The sequence below is a fragment of the Buteo buteo genome, chromosome 3, assembly GCF_964188355.1.
Source record: "Buteo buteo chromosome 3, bButBut1.hap1.1, whole genome shotgun sequence".
In the NCBI taxonomy this organism is placed as follows: Eukaryota; Metazoa; Chordata; class Aves; order Accipitriformes; family Accipitridae; genus Buteo; species Buteo buteo.
The window spans coordinates 6,448,389-6,471,696 of record NC_134173.1 but is presented as its reverse complement, the minus strand read 5'-3'; the positions used below and the strand labels follow the sequence as shown (position 1 = coordinate 6,471,696).

General features: G+C 37.0%; 1 protein-coding gene across 5 annotated transcripts in view; it reads left to right on the top strand.

Moving 5' to 3' along the window:
- The window catches only part of LPCAT1 (lysophosphatidylcholine acyltransferase 1), a 64,041-nt gene that overhangs the window by 9,663 nt on the left and 31,070 nt on the right, over positions 1-23,308 (top strand). For all 5 annotated transcript variants that reach the window (XM_075022752.1, XM_075022756.1, XM_075022755.1 and 2 more), the window contains 5 exons: positions 9,304-9,416; positions 10,839-10,899; positions 13,456-13,514; positions 18,761-18,795; positions 21,374-21,428. In XM_075022752.1, coding sequence (XP_074878853.1) covers positions 9,304-9,416; positions 10,839-10,899; positions 13,456-13,514; positions 18,761-18,795; positions 21,374-21,428 — 323 coding nt within the window. The remainder of the gene's footprint in view (positions 1-9,303; positions 9,417-10,838; positions 10,900-13,455; positions 13,515-18,760; positions 18,796-21,373; positions 21,429-23,308) is intronic.

The following is a 23,308-nucleotide window of genomic DNA, read 5'->3' as shown; positions in this document are numbered from 1 at the left end:
TCCTGTGTCTCATTGTGTAGATTTTAAGGGTAGTATAAAAAGGACAAAAGATTTTACTTTGGCCTTGGGTAGGGACTCTTTAATTTAAAAGTCTAAACAAAAGCTTTGACTTCTTTGACAACTAAGTGTAATCAGGCTGTTGGTGATGACATCCTCCTAAAATTTCATTAGACAATGTGGTTTTAAGTAGAACCTATTCAAAACCAGAAGCTGAGACACACCCACAGGTGGTGAGTGATTATATGTGGAAGCGTCATGTAGGGAATCTCTTGGTATAAAGGTGTCTCCGTATCAGGTAAAGCTCAGGCCAGAACTCTAGCTGTATCTCAGTTTCATTGAATACCTGACTAACAGATTCTAATAAAAGTTTGTGGCAGTGAAGATTCTCTGTAAAAATGAATAGATGCTTTGAACAAAAGGATATAGGCATGTGTTTTTAAAAACAAATGTATACAAACAAGCAAAAGAAATTGAACTCTCTTATCCAGTACTGAAAGAAAACACTGTTGTGATACAGTATGTTGACACTCCTGTACAGTATAGGTGTATCCAGGCCAACTTGGTCTTTAGGAGCAGGCCAGCCATAGAAGCAGCGGCAGATTTATCTTCTTTCTGAGCTGACTTAATTGACTGTTTGATAATTACTAGCTCAGCAAAATAAAGTAGTCCATGTGGAGCTCTCCTTTACTTGCAGCTGGACTGTTTGGAGGACCCAAACTAGATGAGGTAACTCCAGGCCATGTTGTGTTACTGAAATGTGATGAAACAGCAGAATGGCACTTGACAGAATGCCCTAATAGCTGCTTAACTATCCCACATAATAGATTCAGTGGGGACTAGTGGGAAAGCCAGAGGAGAATCTGTAGGGATATGGAGGTTATAGTTACACTGAATGTACCACAAATAATGCGTATCAAGTAGCTCAAACTATTTCCTATATACCTAATTTAATTTTAAGGTAACTTTTAAAGGATTCAAATGAAAGTCTAGACTTAGTATGATAAATTTTAAAAATCATTCACTTGATTTTGTTCATGTGTGAGCAAAACCAGTTACAGAAAAATGGAAAACCCAGAAAACTACATATAGTGATTTGATGGAATATTACTGGAATGTACAGTGCAGTCAAGTAAATGAGTATTTTGTCCTGTATACCTGTATTTGCTTTATGTCATGCAGCCACAAAAATGACGTAGGCCCTTGTGAAGTGTTCAGAAAAATGCCATGGAAACGAGGCATGGCAAAGTTTGTAACTGGGATTCAGAGTTCAAAAACCTTTTTTGTTTATGGAGGAATACTTATATATGAGCAACATTAATTACAGCAGTTTGTGTTATTAAAGTAAATGGACCTTAACAGAGAGGTAAGTAATCACTGTAATGATTAGTTGGGCTTAAAATGTAGTGAAAACTTTCCAGTGGAGTGAAGTTGTGATTTTTTTTTTTCCTTTTACTGCTTGAAAGAGGTTTTCTCTGAAGCAGATGTGCTGTGAAGCACACTACCTGTGAAGCAGGTAGTGACTATCCTCTCCTCCTTTGATCTAGTATTTTAATTCCAATTTTATTTACACTCCTCTACATACACAAAAACATATTTCATGTTATTGGATCACTGGTATTTCTCTTATGCTATCTGTGAAAAGGTGGTCATGTTTTTCTTGGATTGCGTGTTGAATTGTCAACACTCTAGACAGAATATTCATCTAGAATTTATATTTAATTTTTATGTTCTTCAGTTTTGTAAATCTTGCAAACCTGTACAATCTCCAGTGAAGTTTTGGAGCCAGCCGTTGATAATCCTAACCTTGCTATCTCTTAACTAAGAGTCTTGTTAATAGTCATTCAGGATCTCTGGGAAGTTTTGAATAAAGTACATTCATTTAACTCTGTGAGCAGACTTCAGCATGTAAAAAATGAAACAGCAGAGGAAATTCCAAGATAATTTCCAAAGATAAGGACTTTGGGTGAAGAATAGATCTTCATCCAGAGTATCCAAATATGTTATAAATAGCTGGATTTTTGATGTTGTGTACCAGAGGGATCAGGTGCTTTAGCAGGCACAAAAAGATCTGACTGCTAACTGGTTACCAAGATTGGTTCCAAAGGTATTTAATAGGTTTCTGGAGCAGCTGTCTGTATTATTGTACCCTTAGTTTGCCAGTCATGGAATATTAAGCTTTTGATGCACTTCTAAGTCCAGATGATTAAAAGCCTGTTCTTTAAGGGTTTGGAAGTATTCCACGTGTGTGTGTGTGTGTATATATGAGTGTTTCATTGCTTTCTGACTTGAAGGCAGCTCTCCTGGACAAAAAAGTCCAATTTCAGAAGCAGACTCAAGTCTTGTGACTCTTTCAGGCAACTTCCTTTTTTTTAAGAAAACAAAGAAAAGAAAAACCAAATTAATAAATGTTCTTTTGCTCTGACAGAAGAGTTATGACCTCTTCAGTTAGTGGTCAGTAGTGAAAAAAATTACCCACTTGGCACACACACTAGGTTAACAAACTCTGGGGAGGAACTGCTTGCCCAATATAAACAAGCCTTCAACTATCATAAAAAAAAAAAAAAAAAAAAAAAAAAATCAGTATCTGGTAAGTAGAGAATGCTAGAACAGACGGAGGACATCACCATGATGCTGAGGAAGGACATATATTTCTGCACAGTAGCTTTCAGAGTTTTGGTTAGTTTGCAGATGTGAAGTTCTCTGGACCACTTTAAAGTGTGCAGCCCAGGGAAGATGACATCTAGGAATCTGTTGCACCTTACATTGACTGAACAAGTTAGACAAATTCATTCATCAGCACAGGTCCTTAAACTTCCCTGTTTTGTCTACTGGACCCTACTTCAAGTCAGGACAAGCTCTTTGCATAAATTCTGGATAGTCACACTTCACTGCCTTATTTTTCACTGGTAAAGCAACCTGGTTAAAAGTTATTTTTCATTGCTGAAGTGGTCAGTGCTATGGCAGAAATACTTCAATAAAAAGGGAAAGGGATTTGTCAGTAAGTATGATTTGGTGAGGATTTTGTTGGACAACTGATTCAAACATCTTCTGTGGTCTGAACTTTTAAAAACTAAGTTTAAGGTGATAAGCTAATTTAAACTTTAAGCAACTTCTCGACATCTGTAAGCTCAGCCTCTAAAAAAGAAAGGAAGTTGGTACCTGTGATACAAATGGGGGGGATATGTTAGCTTAAGTTTATAAAGGGGAAGGAGGTCATTTGTACTTGGCAAAATACAGAAGAGCTATAGAATGAGAATCATACCGTGCTGTAAAAACTATCAATTCTATTGTGGACTTCTTTTCCACATCTAGTAAACTTACGATTTTTGGTTCAAGCTCATCTTTTGGCAGTGCTTTATAGGCCTTTCTTGAGCATCATAACTAAAAGACAAGTAATTCAGCGGGAAATACTTATGCTGTGGTAGCTGGGTATGTTTTCATCTTGGAATTTAAAAGATACCAAATTACTTACTCATCAGCTCTGTTATGCAACCTAATCCTCCACTCCTCCACCCCAATTGCTTCCTGCTCCCCCCCGCCCCATACCTTCCAGAGCACACAAGAAGGAGAACTGTGGTAGACCCATAGTTCTTCAGTGAGGATCTTGCATTTAAATACTTCTGAGATTCATCAAAACAGTCCTTAAACTCCTTTTGGAAAAACCCGCTGTAAGGTGAAGGTGTCACAGATTTCTTTATATGCTGTAAATCAGCAGCTTAAACACCGTTAAGGTCACCAGCTTGAATGCCAGCATCCCATGCTATGTTGGCATTGTAGAATGCCTTGAGTACACAAATGAGCTCTGTAATTCTGAGGAGCATCTTGGAGTTACTGCCAAGCTTATGCATTTCATCCTCTCCTTTTAAAAACTTTGGTTTCAAAATTCAATGTTTCCTTCAGGCTGTGGGCATCCAGATGGTCCTGCAATATTTCAGTCCTTACAGGAGCTCTCTTGGAGAGACTTAAAATAATTGCACTGTCATCTGTGTATTATAGGTATGCCCTTATTGTTTGGGTTGGAATCCTGGACTCATTGAATTATTTTTTTTTTTTCACCATAAGTTCAGTAACAATTACTTGTCATTTAAACTGCTGCTGGAGTGCCTAAACCACCATCACTGTTTTTTAAGCATCCTAGTTAATATCATTTATGGAAGTTACAAACTACAGTATATAGGAAGCCTGCAAACCAACACAACAGCCTTCATAAAATACTTTTTGAACTGGCAGCAGAAAGCTAAAACATAGAGCCATGCCCTCGTACAGGTATTGCAGGTGTGAGAGCAAACAGCAATCTTTGTGATATGAAAAGGGTTTTTGTCCCTCAAGAAGTCCGTAAAGGAAAGAGATTACATTTTTAAAGACCAACCTAAATACCACAGAATTTACTTCTGTTAAAGCTAAAGAGAATACTGATTATTTACCTCCCACTACTGACCTCTCCTTGTCCTACAGACCGCATGTTTCCTGCCTTTCTCTTTGGAAATACAGAGAACTTTCCCATTAACACTGCATCTATATTAGGAATACTTGGTATCTTTCTTTCAGGTGGTCCATCTGCTAAACATTGTCAAACTCAGAAGTTGTTCTTGACACATATTTAGCTTTAGTGGTTGGTTCAGGCTTGGGTTTTAAAAGTATGTATTTCTGTGTATGATTGTTGTTCTAATAAGATACTACCAGTAACTTTACAAATCTCATGTAGAGCACCGTGACTACAGTAACACTATTTCTGTAAGAACAATATAACTCCAAGTGGAAAAGATCCTAATTTTGGTTGACTTCAGTTTTGTGCATTGATACAACTTTGTGTATTTGTGTGGGGGTTTGAGGTTTTTTTCCATTTGTAAGGTCTCTGTGTCCATATACACAGGAAGCCATTTTATTCTGGAACCTTAGCAGTTTTTTTCCCATAACCCTAAGAAGACCTCTGAGCCTCTTGCAGATTGCTTTTCTTCTTTTCTCGCCAGAAAAGAGCATTTTTCATGTTAGATATTACTTCATTAGAAAAGGTGTGAGTTCAGAACTTTGTGAGTATGTTTCTTTCAGTAAGGCAACTCTTAAAAACTAAGCCCAAGGTAGCGCTTTTCAACCTTTAACCTTCATGGTTTTGTAAGCCCTAAATGCAGAATGCACAAGAGGGCAACTGCTATTAGAAAAATAACCTGTATTTTTTTTCCCCATAGTAGGAAAAATGAAGGTGTAAATACTGTAAATAGATATCCCACTTGCAAGGCTGCCTGTATTACACAGCCTACCTCCATGTTAAATGCAAACAGAGCCAGTTGTACTGGCTCTATAGGCTGTCATCTCAGTGTATCAGAGGAACATATGTGATGGGATTTTGTGGTGTTCGGGGGGGGAGGCCAAGTGAAAGCCTCAGGTTCAGCATTCTCTACTTTAGCAGCAGATCTGTCACTGATGCTGTTTCTACAGTGGTGAAAATTTAACTGCCCACTCAAAAATGTGTGTATGGATACATGTTAGAAGAACAGTATTTAGTGCCGCATTGCCATTCCATGTGTTCTCTGGCACCTTGTAGACCAATGGTGATGCTGTCAGTGTAGCTTTATCTACTGTATGGTTGTAACTGTCAAGCATAATTTAAACAGTTTGTTACAATAGTTTTTTCTATTCCATGTTAAGTAGCACTTCATGTCTTGATTTGAAACAAGGTTTCTTCACCCACATTTGCCCAGAAATAGAGAGGTGAAATACCTTCTTTTTTCCTGTTATCCTGAGAAGTTCGTTGACACCGATTGCATGTGGTTTTTTTGCTTGTGTGTCAGCTGGTGCTTGAAATGATTGCATGGGAGTTATGGTCCTGAAATCAGCTGGAGCTGCCACCCTGCAATTAATTAAAGCAATACTGAATTTTTGCAGTCTCTCTTAAAAAAGGCTGTTTCGTGCTAAAGCAACTTTCCACTGGTTAGCATATCTGTGGCATTCTGGCTGCCCTGCAAGGTAGAGGTCTTGATGAATTACTAGCAGTACTGTTTAAATTGCAGACACCTGCATAAGAAGATGGAGCACAGCATGTGTCACCTGTCTTCAGGACCACTTGTAATGACCTGAAATTGGGTATAAGAGTGACTACATCAAGTAGGACTGACACTGCTAGAGAAGAAGCTGGAATAATGATACTGGCCAGGTCAATTTTGTGAATCGAGGGATTGTCTGCCATCACCCACTAGGATTTATAATTTAAGGGTGGTTTTAATGGAGTGAGAGAAGATGGACAAGCACATCTTTTAGCATCTCTGAATACTTGAGCTGTGGTCTTCACTACCTGGTTACAATTGATCTTGAACAGTTAAATTGATGAGCAGAGAAGGTTAAGATGTTGTGTTTATTAAGCATATTGCACAGTTCTGCTTGTTTCCTTAAGTTGTTCAGTATGCCAGCTGTCTGAAGCATTTTCATGCATCCTGCTTTTTGCTCCTGCCCTGACTTTGCTCTAGTCCTGCCTATTCCTTGCCTCATACTACCTTACAGTACCGTCTCCAGGCTTCACTATGTTTTGACTTGACTTCTGACCGCAGTCTCATCTTGTCCACCTATTTGGTATGTTTCTCAGCTTCTCTTTACAGACCTTTGGCCCTGCTCCTGCCCGTTTTTTGCACAGATCGACTTGGTACAGCCTTTGAATTTTCAGATGCCTGTCTGTTTACTGAATGTGAAAATATGTGGTGGGAGTAAAGGTCTGTGTAGCCTTGTGCTCTGTTTTTAAAAGTGGTTATGAAAAGAGTATATGAGGAAAGGCAAGTACAGAGCTAGCCTTCCCTTGGTATGTACTTTCAGCTTCTTACTGATGATGGAGAGTTTCAACTTCACTTAAATTGTTGGAATTAGCCACTAATGGCCTGGTAGTTGGAGTCCTACAGGATCTTAAATTGCTGTTTAATGTTAAAACAAGAATTCTGTCAGCTTTTTAGTCTGACCCCTAAGGAATTAAGACTTAATGTGATCATCCTGTCTATTAGGCTAAGACTTGATGTGGTGGGTTGAAATAGTGATGGCTTCACACATATTTGAAAGCAAGCTGATGGTTTAAAAGATAATTAAGTTCTGCAAGCTGCATGAGAATAGTGTCTGAACCATGAGAAAAGAAATGAACCTTATCTTGCAGCCTGTTTTGTGTCATATAATTCAACAGGCAGGACAAATCCATAGGAAAGCAAGCTTTTAGTTGTCTTTTCTTTTTCAGCATACCATAATTGTTTTTCTTTGCACATGAGTGTGTTGCTGTTTGTGGTGTCATCCATTTGTGAGACAACTTGCAGTGTGTTATTTTGGAGGTTGGTAACATTGCAGTAGCTTGCTTTTGGGAAGGTTGTAACAGTAAGCCAGGCTAACACTGCTTGCCTGTCCAGTTTTCAGATAGAGATTACATTGGTGGTTAGAGATTCAAAATTGGTAGCTTGTCTATAGTGTGATGTTTCTATCAGACTGCCCTAAGTAAAATCTATCTGCTTGCTTAATTTCATGTGTTGCAAGGATGACCCTGCTTGCAGCATATCCCCAGATAAGAGCCTCGGAGCTCTGGAATTACCTTGTTCATTCCTTGGCCTGAAGTAACCTGAATTCCATCATTTGGGCCTAATGTAAAAGAAGCTTCGGGATGAAGGCTGAGGATATTTAAGTCTTTTTTGCTTTCTTTTACTTGATAATGATGTTTTTGCTACAGAATAGCAATTTGCAGCAGTAGGGGGGAACTCAGGACTAGCATCACTGAGAAACAAAACAGAGTTATGAAACCAAGTATGGTTTCCTTTGCAATTTTATTGCTTGTTCTGTTTTTTATTTGTTTGTTTGTTTTTATGTATTGTTGTTTTGTGGTTTGTTTGGGGATTTTTTTGTTTGTTTTTTTAACCTTCCCACAGCAGTAACCCCAGCTGGCCCAGGATGATCTTTGCTCCCCTAGCAAGCACTGTTCTGTGGATACTGTCTAATAGCAGGCATGTAGGAAAAAGTGCAAGAGTATGGTAACTTTTCTCTGATACACTGTGTCCTAAGCTTCCACAACTTGTGGAACAAAAGCAGTATTTCAGAGGCTGGCTGAATATTTGGGAACTTGCTGTGAGGTGTGACAGATTAGTTTCACAGAACCATAGAAGGATTTTGGTGAGTTGCTGGCAAAACTGCCAGTGGGGTAACACCAGAACCAGTAGCTTTTGCTGAGTACAGGACTGTAATTCCTTCACTGTTTTTTTTTCTTCACACTTTAAGCACTGGCTGATCCATTAATGCAGCAAGTCTATCCTTGACAAAAGAAGATTATACAACTAGTGTTGGTGAACTTGTCTCACAGTGGTTAGAAATGTGAAAACTGTGATTTATATTTGTATTTTAGGCAAATAGAATAGCTAATGATTTAGTGACTCTTGACCCTTCAAATAAGATTGCAAGGTACAAAAATGATAAAAAGGTATTTGAAGACAACCTGCTTAAATAAAAACATGAAGTAGTATATTTGAAGATGCTTCTTTTGTAGTGCTTTTTGACACTGCGAAAGAGTTGTATATGCTACTTATTATTTTGTAAGTGGGCCTTGGTGTTCTTTTGACAGACATGCATGGAGGGGATATTGTGGATTGATTTCAGATACTTACTCATGCTCATTTTGTGTCTGGCTATGTGTAAGGCTTCCTGGCTTCCACTGAGCCAGGAAGAAGATACCTGAGATCTGATTCATCTAGTATGAGAAATAAGCAAACAGGTGACAGCTTAGAAAATAAGCATGCTTTTTCTTTTGATGATGCTGATTCCCCAGAAAAAATAACATCATCCATGTATGGAATATCTTTGATGGTGTACCTTCAGTGAAGCTGAGCTGTCATAGAAGACAAAACCTGTAAAGACAGTGGCAGTTTGACCCACAGAATGTCTTTTGGAAGCACTTGCACAGGGAGATTCCTGCTACTTTGCTGGGTTGGGGGTGGCTATAGATTTTGTGATTTTTGTGGGGGGAGGAAATGGCCTATAGTCAGCCACAGCTGCTTTGTTGCAAAAAACTATGCATGACACATACGATCATGTTTTAAATTATCTGTATGTGTACTGGTCTATTAAAAATTGAACAAGTACCAAAATTATGAAAATGGCTTTCCTCACAGGAATTCATGAAAATATTTCAATGAAACTGCAATAATTCAGCTGAGTATTTAAGTTTGCAGTGTAATATAGTAAAGTAGTCATGTACTTGTACCAGAATTTTTGTCCAGAGGACTAGGGGGGGAATCTTTTTCAAACAAAGGGGAAATAAAGGCTGGTTTGCTTCTTTTTGTTTTCCCTCGTCTTCAGCTCTAATCAAATACATCCGGCCAGTATTTGTATCTCGATCAGACCAGGATTCTCGCAGGAAAACTGTTGAAGAGATTAAGAGGCGTGCTCAGTCTGATGGTAAATGGCCACAGGTACTGTATACTACTACTGTGTGACAGATGGTATTTGGCATTTCCAGGCTTCCGATATGCAGTTTACTTTTTTTCCTTGTGGAATTCTTTAGATGGTTTGTGGAGGGTGGGATTCCCCCCTGCCTTTCTAGAAGATAGAATGTAAGATTATCTTATCTGTACAAAATGCTAGCTTTTCATTGCAGTGTGTATCAACAGGAGACTGGGTAAGTACATGGGAAGATAGCTCTATTAAGTGATACCAAATGGACAGACCACAGCAGATTTAGAAAGTCCTCTAAGAAGGAAATAAATTAGGTGCTCAGCAGAATCCCTGGGGAATTATTGTGTGTTCCTGCCCTTCTCAAGATTTTGGCATGCTGTCACTGTTGGAGATGCGATACTGACCAAGACAGCCCAAGCAACTCAGATGTTCCAATAACTGGAGTACGCCTCTATTGGACCACATGATGAAAACATTGCTAAAAAGTGGCTTAGGGGTTTTTTTTCTGCACCTGAAATGTGACTATTTATAATGTGCCTTGGAAGAGAGTAGTGGGAGGAAAGGGATGACTACCAAAGGTGTCATTTTCTTGAAAGCATGTGATTATTTTGAAAATTTGAAGCATTCTTCTTGTGAATATTTTTGATTAAGATATGGTATGTCTTTTGTGGCATTGTTACTACAACAGTGGTTACATCCAGGTACTGGACTACAGAAACATTATAAACAGTTATAAACAATGTGACAGAAAGGTGATACATAGCTTTCACATCATGACTTTCATCAACAGATTTCAAAGCACTTCAAAAAGTAAATATTCTTACTTACAGATTAAGAAACTGAGTTGCAGAGCTGAAGTGATTTAGAGAATATCTAGCAGGTTTTGGCTTTTTGCTGTCTGAAACTTTTTTTTTTTTACAATCTAACCTCTTCCTCTGAATTCGGTTCAACTTGAGTATTTTTTGCCTTGTTAGAATTCTGTTTAGATATTTTCAGCCTCTGTCATTCTGACATCTGTGCACATGCCAAGTAATAAATGCAAAAAAAAAATAACAGTCTTCCTTTTCTTAGCCTTTAGGCAGGTAGCTTGGGAGCAGGAATTTTGTTTTGGTGCAAAACAGAATATGATATTTTTACCAGCACCAAAACCTTTTGTGAAAATTCTCTTGTACTCACAACTGTTTCTGATTGCTGTCAATGTTCAAATCGAATAAAGTGATTATCAGAGGCCAAGAAAGAGGCAAATTCACAGATAAAGACAAATATTTTTAAGACAGAACTTTACTTCTTTATTGAGCACTATTTTTTATTACTCTGAACTGTTTTTCCCTGAAAACTTTTTTACTGTAATCAGTTAATGTTAGCTTTGAAAAGATGTGTTTATAAATAAATCCACACTGAAATAGTTCTTAAAAGTAATTTTTTTTTTTTATTACTAGATAATGATATTCCCAGAGGGCACTTGCACAAACCGATCCTGTCTAATTACATTCAAGCCTGGTAGGTATGATGCTCATTTCTCTGTTCTCTACAGAATGTTCTTGTATCTTCGTTTTCTGAAATACCACTTGCATTGTAATTTGCTTGGTGTTGCAGAAGTTGAGTTAAAAATTGCAGTAGCATGGAATTGGAATAGAAATTTTCTGATGCTACAAAAGGATTGTAGTTCCACTGTTGAGCAAAATGGTTTAGATAATTCAGATGTGTTTTTTTTCTTGGCTTGTGAGATGCATGTGAGCTGGAGGAGTAATGTTTCTTACTGTTTTTGTTTGTGGTTGTCTGTCTTTTTTTTTTTTTTTTTTTTTTTCCCCTTGCCCCCTCCATTTCCTGTTAGGGGTCTGTCATGCAGCATTTAGATACCTTAAGTTTTATAGTGTATCAGTGTGTATCTATTTCAGGCTACTGCAGCCTTTTTTGCTGTGTTGTACGTGGCTGATTCCTCTCCAACTCTTCTGTTGAGTTGCATTCTGGTGAGGATGGCACGAGAATCTTGCCAGTATAGCACTGTTACAGAGGCTGTCATTTTTTACAATATTTTTTTAACATCCACGTTCTAAACTCTTTTCAGTTAGTATCACTCTTTTAGCTTATCAAATTATTAAAGGGTATAACACTGGACATTGTTGCAGCTGTAAACTGTAGTTACAACAAGGAGAAATGCCAATATTGCAGTGAACCACCAATGTTTAATGTAAACTTGCCTTTATGATGTAGGTAGGGAGATGGTGAATGAGGAAGCTGCAGTGAGTGAGGCAGTTGTGAATGTGTTTTTTGACTCTTTCTAGGTTTCTGCCTAGCTCATTGTGTTCTGGTGTTACTGTGTGTCTTATATTTTGTATTGCGTACAACTTGCATATCGCTTTAGAATATCATGCAATGAATCAGCATTGTAATTCCTTGCACTGATTCATTTGGCTGAAGGAGTCTCAGTATTGTCTCCTGAACAAACATTCAAAAAGCTTTTCTTCCTCCCCTCTCAGCTCTTTACCTTTTTAGATGAATGAGCGGTGGTTAGGAGAATATCCACTTCTTTTGCTCTTTACTCTTCCTTTCCCTCTCTCTCCACCTGAATCATGGCCATGCTTGAAAACCAGCCTGAATCCTTCATTAAACCCCTGATTTCCTGCTGTCCCTCTGCCATAGACATTCTAGGCACCATATACTTTCTGCCTCAAATCCCCACTCTATCTTCCTCTCCTGGTCTAGTACCTGCTGCTGTCTGCCTCTTGACTGTCTCACTTTTCCTACTGGAACCTGCTTCTGTATCCATCCAGCCTCCCAGAAATCCTTTGCCTCAAAATTGCTCGCTTATATCAAATTACTTAAGTGTCTATTCAAGTAACTGCTTTCAGGGTGCCTTTCCCCATTCTACTCAAGTGGTCTACACTCCTTGCTCTTACTACACAGTTTTTTGGTTTTGTGTTTGTGCAAGCTAGTCATACAGGGCTAGTCTAGTTTTGTTTAAATGGTGGTCTTGTCATCTACCACTCAGATTTTTGTCATCTTTGGATTCTTTCAAAAGTTGCTTAGGGTCTTGGTTTTGGAGACTGAACAGAAAGTACCACTGGGCCAAGAACCAAGTCTTTGCAGGACCCCATTCAGACGACCTTCATTTAAAGATGTGCAAACTCCATTAACTATTACTTCTTTTACAACTATGCAAGTATTCTGTAAAGTAAATGTAATGCTAAGAATACAGTATACTTCCATTGGTCAGTTCTTAATTTTAATTGAAATAGTAGGCAGAACTTAGTAAATTGCTATAAAAAACATAGTTTGAGTGAAGACTGTCTTTATTGTTTTCACGAGAAAAAGATGTTTAGAGAAATCTTGAGCAAGATAGTTATCATGCTTACCCAATCTTTGTGCTAGAAACCAAGAAAATGATTAGCAAATGACATTTATGCATCTTGTGCTACTTATTTACCAGAACTATAATTCTCATATGAAATTAAGTGATACTTCCATGCAACAGCTTTAGTTCAATAGTTTCTATTAGATTTTTCCATAGCTACAGAATAAATAAATAAGCCCTTCTGAGGGGAATTAAGGTGGAAGAAAAAAGTCAAGTTAATTCTGTTACTTCAGAGATGATAAATTTCCTATAAATCGGTGTTGCTCAGCTAAAAATAGGAAACTGCTTTTGCATAAGAAAGCTTAGGTTCTTCACCAAAACATACTGTTGACCACAGAGAATATATTGACTTAAATATCTTGCACATACTCATATTTTTTTAATCACTTATCAAGCTGAATTTGGTACTGGGCTTTGACTTGTGTACATAACAATTTGTGTAAGTGGTAGAGGATAATTTAGAGAATGCAAGCAAGCATTCGTGATTATTTATCTTCTGAAAAGATGGTTATACATTGTCATTCTTCAGTGCTTGCTCTTTATATTACTTTTGAGGCTACTTTTGGATCTTATTTTTCCTCTATCAATTAATTCATATGCATATCAGCACAGTAATTGTATAATTTTTTTCTTTACTGCAATAAATTTCTTCTGCACCAAAATGCACTCTGAAGTAATGATTTGTTGTATGTGCCTTCTAGGAGCGTTTATTCCTGGAGTTCCTGTACAGCCAGTGGTTTTACGTTATCCAAACAAACTGGTAAGTTCAGCTTGCAGTAGGTATGGGGCATTTTCCTCTAAATACATTGGCACTTCTGTAATCTTTTAGGTTAGATAATTAGATTTAGAAGTTTGGCAAGCATTAGTAAATGCTTATTGGCTAAGTATGTGTTGCTTAAGCCTCTAGCAATATAAATAGTCTTAACTGAGATAGTTTAAATGTTTCTGCTTTTATTAGGTTACTCTTTTAAAACAGTGCTCTGAAAGTTACTGAGGTTGTTACAGGAAGTACTGTACAAATGACAAGACAAATGTCAATTTCTGCCTAGGATCCGTGTTCCCATGTGCTCCCTGTTCCTACAGTGTGTGCTGGAGAGGTTTTTTTAGTATAATTTATTGCTGGAAGATGCTTCTGCACCTCCTGCCTGTGGGGTTGTTAGTCACAAATTAATGCAACTAGATAAATGATAATAGAATAATGTTTGGGGGACCTCGTCACCTTTATAAGGTGTCTCAGTGTCTTGGTTTACATTCACTATGCACTTGGCTAAGGAATGCTAGACACTAGCTAATTTGGAGTAGTCCTTCAATATAAATCAGATTCATGTAAATTATATGTGCAAATTATAGTGTTTATTTACAATATCTAAATTAAACAATCGTTACAAATGCTTGTAAAGATATAGGGGAAAAATGAAGATAAAGCTTACTTGATCTACTTCCAGACCAAGCCTACAGGAAAGCACAGAAGAGGTGGTGGGGTTTTTTTTATATTATTATTATTAATTTTACCTGATGTAGATACTTTCCGGTCGTACTGCAGCCAGAATCCTGTCTGTCTACATTCCTCAGTTAAATAGGAGATGCTTCCTAGTGAACTTGGCTAGCTTTTATACTTGAAGTTTCTTTTTGAGCAGTTAGGCTATTTTCAGGTCCAGTCTGTCTCCTTCTAAAATAGAAGTTATTTAGGGTAGTGTGGGACGAGTGTCAGAAGTAAAATAAGGACTACCTTGCCTCTTTGCTGATGCATGTCACATCAGAAGATCTCATGTAGTCTCTCTTTGACTAACCCTTTAACAACCCCTTGATCTAAGGAGTTAATTTCTTCTTGGTACCCAAGTGCTTATGTTTTAAAGTGTTTCCATCCATTGTTCTTTCTGTCAGTTTGCAGGTTGATTGCTTGATTAAAAAAGAAAAGAACCTAAGCAAAGTTAATACACATAGACCACCATTTGCTCTTGACTGAGACAAGGTGTGATGGCAGTCAACTAGTTTGCAGTAACAAACCCCAAAATTATCTTTGCGGATGCTGTGACAAGTATAGCAGTCTGTTACGCTCTCATAGTATTAAGTGCATTGTAGCAGGTTGCCTGGAACTTTTCATTACATAATTGTTTTATTTTCAGGGAGAAAGATTCTTTTCTAAAAATATGTTTAAACCTTTATTGCACTACCAGTTTAAATTGCAAATATGCACATGCCTTATGTCATACTTAATATACCTTGTTACTTTTGGTTAATATAAAGCTTGCTTATAACAATATAAAGCTATCAAACATTAATTTGCAAATGTTAAAAAATTCATCTTCATCCTGAAATGTCCTTATTGCCTGTAGTACATAATATGCAATGTTTGTAAACTAATATTAAATGTCCCTAATACTCTATTAACGGAAATTGTAAGCTTTTTACAGTGAAGTAAATAAATGTAAATTTTAATGAAAATTTTCGTAATTTTTTTATATTACTGCAAAATGTTGTAAAAGAAACTGTAAATATTTATATAGATATCCATTGGACTTTGCCTGAATCTGTGTATGAAACTTTACTTTTTCCTACTACTTTTAATTCCTGTAAAACAGTGTTTAGTGCCTTACTGAGTCATGTAACCTCCTAAGGTCTACTTCCACAAAGCATTAATGGGGGGATGATAATTGCTATTACTACTTGATTTTTAGATTATCTTGGGGGCTGCAGAAGAGTTGCAGCAAAGTTAGAATGAGGAGAGGAAGGAGGAGGAGTATGATGTGATACATGAAGGTGAGATTTATTTTGGTTAGGATGCAGTTAAGAGTTAGGTAGCAAGCAAGAGTTGGGAGAAAACGTTGTTTTTCATACACTAAGGCAGCATTTCTAGCAAACTTTAATTGTCTCTGGCTTTCTGTTTGTTGTCTTGTTTGACTGCTGGATATTATAATTTTAGGTTTAGAAAGTAATTTCTTAAGATCTTCGCTTAGCCTGTGAATTCCAGATATGCATTGTGTGCAGTCACCCCACTGCTTTTAGCTTGAACTGCCTGCTCTGATCTACCTTCAGAGCTCTTGAGTTCCACAGTACAGATGCAAACAGTCTTGGACTTGAGTGCAGCTGACTGTTCTGGGAGGCTTTTTGAGATCAGAGCCTGGGGTGAGCGTAGTAGGTATGTGCACTCTTACATGTTTCTTTCTTTGTACTCTATTCAAGAACTAGGTAAAGTACTACTGTTTGGCAGTGGACTGAAAAGTGGCAAAAGTGATGATGATAAATTCAGTTCTTTTCTAGCAAATAAATCTAGTTCTGTTTGCCATGAAGAACTCTTTCTAGTCAGGGTTGCCCTCTGAATACCTTTCCTCTTTGGGCTTGGGATTGTTTGCAGTAGATGATGCCTCTAGTCCTGTATCAATGTTTCTTTAGGAGTAGTATGTTAGTATGTTGCTCCCCTTGATGCATGAGCAGAAAGAAATTGTAAGGTTTTAAAGTGTTGTTTAGACCTGAAATTCAAAATTTGCTTCTGTTTATCTAGTTTGGTAGTATTTTGCCTATTGGATGCTTGACAGCTATAACCTACATTTTAATTAAAATAAATGCTCTGTCTCCATCCATAGGTTCTGCAGCAATCCTTTTTGCAATTCACTTGTACACACGAAGAATTTTAGTGTAAAGCATTTCCTTCTGTCAGAGTGCTGGTGATTATGAAACGCTATATACCTGTTTAAATATCACAGAGCCATTTTAAATATATTTTTATGTCCCAGTGTCTTCCACAAGTAACTGTGCTATTTGATAAGAGGTTTGGCAGCATCTCTTGTGCAGCTTTGTTGTGTCAGGGTTGACTGAGCATGTAGAAACACAGCCTATCTGCTGTTTGAAGCTTGGCATGATTCTCAGTATCTTCTTGTGTCAAATACAAATTATATAGAAGATATACTTCCACACAATTCAAAGGATTCATTATCTAGATACAAAAGTTTCAAAGTGTACTCAGAATGCTATCAAAGTGAATGCTGTCCATAAGCATAAGCTGGTAGCTGTGATAAAATATAAAAGGTATCTAAACTAGGTATAGAAAATACCACTTCCTCTCTTCTGCTTGCTGGTTTTTATCATTAAAATATTGGATATGCTGGCAGGAGTCTCCTGCAAAATAGGTCTGCCTCTTGCAGACCAGAATCCTGTTTTCCTCTACATGGCACTTAGTCGTCATCCCTGCTGCATCCTGATGTTCTTGATGAGAAAAAGCATGCATGTCTGCTGTGACATTCGTATTAGGAATTTCTTGCAGGATTGTTGATAGATACGTGGCTTATTTGAGTTTGTCATGCCAGCTAGCCAGCACAATGGCTGGATTCTGAAAATACCTATTTGCTGTGCAGTGATCCATTGCCCAGGCAAGGTACCTTTATAGAGCTTGCTTTTCTTTGTCTCTTTCTGCACTGTTGTAATTTAGAGAGCTGAGTTGGATATGTGTAGTGCTGTGTTGTTGTTTTGTACGGTAGTTTTTGATTAGAGAAATTATCAGCTATCTACATTGCAATGGTCAGGGTTTATAAATGAAAGTTCCTTGTGGAAAAAACAAACCCCATAACATGTTTACTTGGAGTATTATCAGAGACATCACAATTGCCAAAACCAGTTTAACAGTAAAACTACAGACATTAAAGTTCTACAAGATCATTACGTAGAAAAGTCTATTTTCATGCATGTATGTTGATTGGTAGAGATAGAATCATTCTTTATCATATTTTGTTTGATTTAAAATAATTGTTGAAAGTCAGGATTTAAATTTTTAGTAGCCCTTCATGATAAATTGACCTTACCCCAAGCTGTTGATCTATCATATTAGTCACATTTTTCACCTTTTATGGATGTGTTGCTTGCTCTCATTTTAACTTGTGACAGCCTTTTGCTCTAAATGGTAATTAAAACATGAGTTTGACTTGATTTTTCGAGATCATGGCACATGTGATCACCTAAACTCTCTAAAAAGGTTTGGATGGTAGCATAGAACTGAACTTGGAACACTTTCAGTAGGTTGATAGACATATCTTTCTGATCTGGTCTTTTAGAAACCTGAATTCACCAAGTCCTCTTGTCTTTCCATTAATGACTTGTACATTTTTTTCCCAGTTGTTAAGAACAGTAGCTTGGAACTCATTTTCAGGTTTTTGGATTCTTACTTCTATGCTTAAATTTCATCTCCAAGTATTGCATTTTTTTCCTATGGTGTTTCTTAGTCTTACAGTTAAAAATGTGATGACCTTTACTGTCATATTCCTCCTTGTCACCAGTTATTTACTTCTTTCCAGGTCTCCATTCTTTTTTTGCTGGTTGGATCTCGTTCACTTTTTTCACTGCTATTTGTCCTCTCTTAGTGTTTTACACACTGCTCATTGCAGCCATCTAAAAGTGCTGCTGGTCTTGCCTGAGAGTAAATTTGTGGGTTTAGGTGTCTTATGTGCCTTTTGATTCTTGGATCAGGCAGGTGGCTGTATGCTGTCTGTGAGTACAGACAACTGGAAAAATACTGTTTTGAGGTCTGACTTAAGGTCTTACTTGTCCTACTGCTTCACGTCAGTTAAGCAGACTTCTTTTCAGTGATCTCCGCAGGTCCCAAACACTTAAGTGTTATAGGGTGTTCATATCTGTTGCTGGGAGGTCTGTGTAAAGTGTAGGGGGACAGCCTGTCGAGCAGGATGTGTTAGGAAAATATACATGGACTATGCATATCAAAGAACTTCAGCTCGCAGTAAAGAACTTTCTTTTCCAAGGCTAACAGCATTTGAAGAATCCCTGGATCTTTAACCATTTTATGAATATAGATATTCTGTGTTTAAGAGCTGGGTTACTGGGCATTTCCTAGCTACCTAAAAGGTAGGCTGGTTCCTGTTGGGGCTAAGAACTTTTGCAAAGAAGGCACTGAAGTTCTGTGAAAACCTTTTAGTTGTATGTCATCAGTTATACTAACTATAATGTAACAAAAGTTTAAAGTACAGTAATTAATTGCAACTGTCGTGCTTCTTTTCTTAGGATACAATCACATGGACGTGGCAAGGGCCAGGAGCGTAAGTGGTTTATGTTTAATTGCTTATACCATGATTGCTTTCCTTCATTAGTCTTATAGGCATATATAGTCAAGTAGTAATTGCTGGTTATTGGCTTATTCTCTGGGATTAATTTGTCTTTTATCTATTATTACTTAGTTATGATAATACTCAGAGGAATTCAGGTATAAACAGTGTAATTCTGCTGCTATGATTTTGGTGGTTTGCAGAATGGATTTTAGGTTTTTATTTCAAACTTTTTTTTTTTTAAGCCAAGTGCATTGATTTGGTGTGTTTCTGTATAAAATCTGTATGGCTATTGTTTGAAATTGGTCTAGTCCCATGGAAACAGTCAACTCGGAATTTGGAGATACTGTTTCCATTATCTTGCCTGAATGCAACTTTGAGGTTTGGTTTTTGTTTTTTTTTTAAACCCGAAATGTTTTTCTAGAGGTTCCTTAGTAAATTTATGTAAAATACTAAATGAAGCAGTTCTGGCTTGTTTAAAAAGAAAAGTATTTTTTTAGCATTATTTTCATGTTGGGGTTGGACTAGTTCTAAAGTGTTTCAATGAAGATCAAAACAATAAATTTTGAACCCTACGTAACAGGGAATTGGTTTCTATGGTTAATGGCTTGCCATTACCCTTCTTGGGAACTATTGTTTTGAATGTCCCACCTGAGATGCTGTATTTTAGTAGTAACAAGGAAACCATTGGGATTAGCCAAGATTCAAGTAATTTAGAGTTTTGTGAATTAATTTTGCACCTTCAAATGGACTGGGAACCAGGTCTAATTAAGGACATGTCTAGATCTGGAGACTTGAGGAAATCATTGATCACTTTCAAAGGTTCAGCTTTTAGTGAAATCATCATGTTGGAAGTGGATGAATCCATGATAGTGTCTAAAGTAAGTAGGTACTGCAGCATTTACTGTATGCAGGGATTTCTTTTCTCTCCTTGTGAGTTCCTACCTCTTCCCTTGCATTTGCACTGTAGTTCATCTAGCAAATTAACTCAGCCAGAGGGGAGAAAGGTGAGTAGCTTACTTCCAGCTTAGTCTCCTACCTGAGGAGTCAAGAACACATAGGAGGAAGAAGAGGGAAGGAACTTGTAGGTGTGTTGCCTCAGATCACTTCAATGTGTACGAAACCCTTACTTGGAAATGCTGACCACCGCTTAATAAAGTGAAATTAAATTAAAGCTGAATCAGAATCTGAGGCAGCACGTGATGTTATGCAAATTCACTGGGTCAGTTTAAATTACAGCCTTACTTAATTAGGATTAATTCTCCCGAGTGACCTAAAATGTATTTCTGATGTCTTAGCAGAAAATACTGTTAAGACTGATACAGTCTTCACTTTCTCAGCAAATGTCTCTCTTCTGTCATAGTGTTAGCCAAAACTTAATCTGGAAATGCTGATGTATCCAAGAGTATTCTGTTTGTTCAAAGTTGTTGTAGCCTATAAAATGGATTGAAAACTTGCCACATGGAAACTATGCATTTCCACTTACAGAAGTTACTTACAGTAATGTTTTTACTATTTTGACAGTATTCAGAGCAGATCAACAGATTCTACCTTGAAAATAAAGATTGACTATAGCATACAACTTAAATTTTTTCTACATCAGGCTTAGATACAGGTTCTATCAGGTTTTTATGTTGATATTTATAATTTAAGGTTTAATCTTTGAGGATTACAGAGAGTTGACAGAGAGAAAAGTTTACTTGTCCAAGAGCATTAAAAAACTCTAATAAATTACAAGGACCTAGAAACCAGACTTTCATATTTCCTGTCAGTGACATGAACTTCAAATCACAAGTTCCCCTGTTGTTCTTGCTCCTTTTCTTTGCTTTAATGTGTTCAAAGTTCAGTAGGAAAGAAGGGAAAAAAACTGTGTTGCAGCCCTGAATGAGTGTATAGCAAAATGAGCAGGGTGTTGCTTCTAGGAACTGCACTTTATCTGCCTAAGAGGATTTTGACCAGCCTTCACCTCACAGTGATTGATTGCTGTAACTACCTAGATACTGTATAAAATGTGGCTACTGACTCTGCTCCCTAATTGAGGTTTACTAAATCCTTTCCTGGATTTGAATCTTCTTGCTTTCTAAGGTCAAGTTTATTCCAGTATCTTGTGTCTTAGGCTACTAAAACACATGTACTATTACAGACTTCTGAAGTATAATGAACTTTGATTCCAAACCAAGTTGTTAATAAAATCGCAGTGATTATAATTAATCTTGCCACCTCTATGCTGAATACAGCATTTTCTTGAAACAGACATTCTTTCCACACTATGTGTACATCATATCTTACTGTATGTATTAGTACCTGTATATCATATTACTGCTTGTCTCCCTGCTTTTGGGTATCTTTTAAGATGCAACTTCAGTGTAAATTGCTTTTGTTCCACCTTACAGAATGTAAGGTATAGAATTACTCACAAAGACCTTTTCTGTTAATTTTTTATCTGAATATGATCATACCTACAAGTAGGAATGTTACTTGAAGACTTCGGAGCATAATGTACTACTGTTTCACTACATGTAAAATTTTTCGCTTATCCTTTTCCTTTTTTTTTTTTTCTTTTCCCTTTCAGGTTAGAAATTCTATGGCTTACTTTGTGTCAGTTTCACAATTCTGTGGAAATTGAGGTAAGTAAAAAAACCCCAATGTATTCTGAGCAGTATCAGAATACATAATATTGTACGTAATTCTGAAGTAAAATTTGTATTCCAACTTTATATGTTAACACACTCTGTAAAAATAGGTTAAAATACCACTTATGTTTTAGACAAATGGCTTCTGTATCTGAAAATGTAGCCTAAAAATGGAGTAACAAAATATAGTTTTCCACTTGGCTTAAGACTTTACTTTCTTACTCATTTAAATTGAGTAGATAGATTTCTGACTCTGTTTAAAGAGTCTTTTGTGAACAAATTTCTTGTCTTTTAATCACCTGATTGCTATTCCAGCTAGTATACCAACTGTGTATGTTAGATATCCAAGTGTGTGAATGCTGATGTACAAACCTAAGGACTCACTTCTAGAGAAAAATCATTTAAAGTGGTTTCTTATAGGCCAGATAGGTTATTTAATATGTCTGGCTAATTTTTTTATTAGGCTGTACTGTTCAGAATGTGAAATTGGAAAGCAAAAAGAAAATTTAAGTTTATGTGTATTCTTAACTTTGTTTTGAGGGAAACACTATGTGATCCTAAGGCTGAAGACTATCGTAGTGAAAATGTGAAAACAATTAAAACCATTCCTTTTAAATTGCTATTCTCGTGCATTTTCCAGAGAGTAATTACATCTTTGTGGAGAAGTATGGTGTTTTAAAGGTGTTATAGAGGATATTTGACAGATGTTGTGCGGTTCTTTTGCTTACCTTTTTAATAATGAGGTAGCTACTTATCTCTTACTGATGGCAGGGTAAATTAGTAGGAACTATTACATATTTACATAATGTACGTGTTACTATTGTAACATATAACGTGCTAATCACGGTATTTAGCATTGCTATGCTCTGTGTTTACTTATTTACGCTATAAATTCTTCTCAAAAATAATGAATGCACAAAATACCAGCCACTGAGCAGTTGTATCTATTATAGAAATTCATGGTTTGTGTTATCACTTTAGTTGCGTGTTTGCAGCTATTAATAGTAAAAAAAAAAAAAAAGAAAAAAAAAAGAAAAAAATCTTATTCCAAAACAGTGGCCTGGTTTTGGTAGAAGGACAGGGAGTGATTGCCTCATGTAGATACACGACAAACCAGCTAATTGGCAGGATTTTTACTCTGTCTCAAGAACATGGTTTTCTGCCCTCGGCAAGTAAAATGGGTTCTTTCACACAGAAGTGAACACTGCTGAGCTTTCGTGATTTCTGAGGCAGCAGCTGCTAGCAGAAACTGAGTTTCTGTAGCACATACAGAACTTGCACAAGAACAAATTATGATCTTTGGTCGTCTTTAACAAAAAAAGCAAGTGACTTTCTGAAATACTCTGTACTAAAGCAGGAGCTGGCAGAGGATAGAAGAGCAGAGCTGTTTGCAAGGCTGCTCGCAAGTATGAGGCAGAGTACTTGAGAGCTACTTGTTGAATCTGGTTTTGTAAGGAAGTGCTGCAGATTTAGGAACATAGAGAAAAAAATGAGTTGTTCTGTGTTCAAAGTCATGTTTTTCCCTTGGTTTTCAGATTTTGTTGGCTTTTATTCCTGCTTTGTTCCATCAGCACAGGGATACTGGCTAATACCAACCAGCCTTGATACCAGAATTACTGCTGAAGACCCAATAACTCAGGGAGATGTACAGCAAAGCAACACAATTTCAATATGGTTCTGATTAAATGATAGCTTGTAAGGTCTAACAGCCAGCAATCAGGATCCAAAGATTGTTAGTCTGGGCTTCTCTGTATATAATGTATGTTCTGGCATACTCTATGTGTCATCCAGCATGTATATTGAGAAGCAAGCATCTATGTAGATTTTATAATGGATTACTATAAATATTGGCCTGTCCATCCATTCTGTACTTG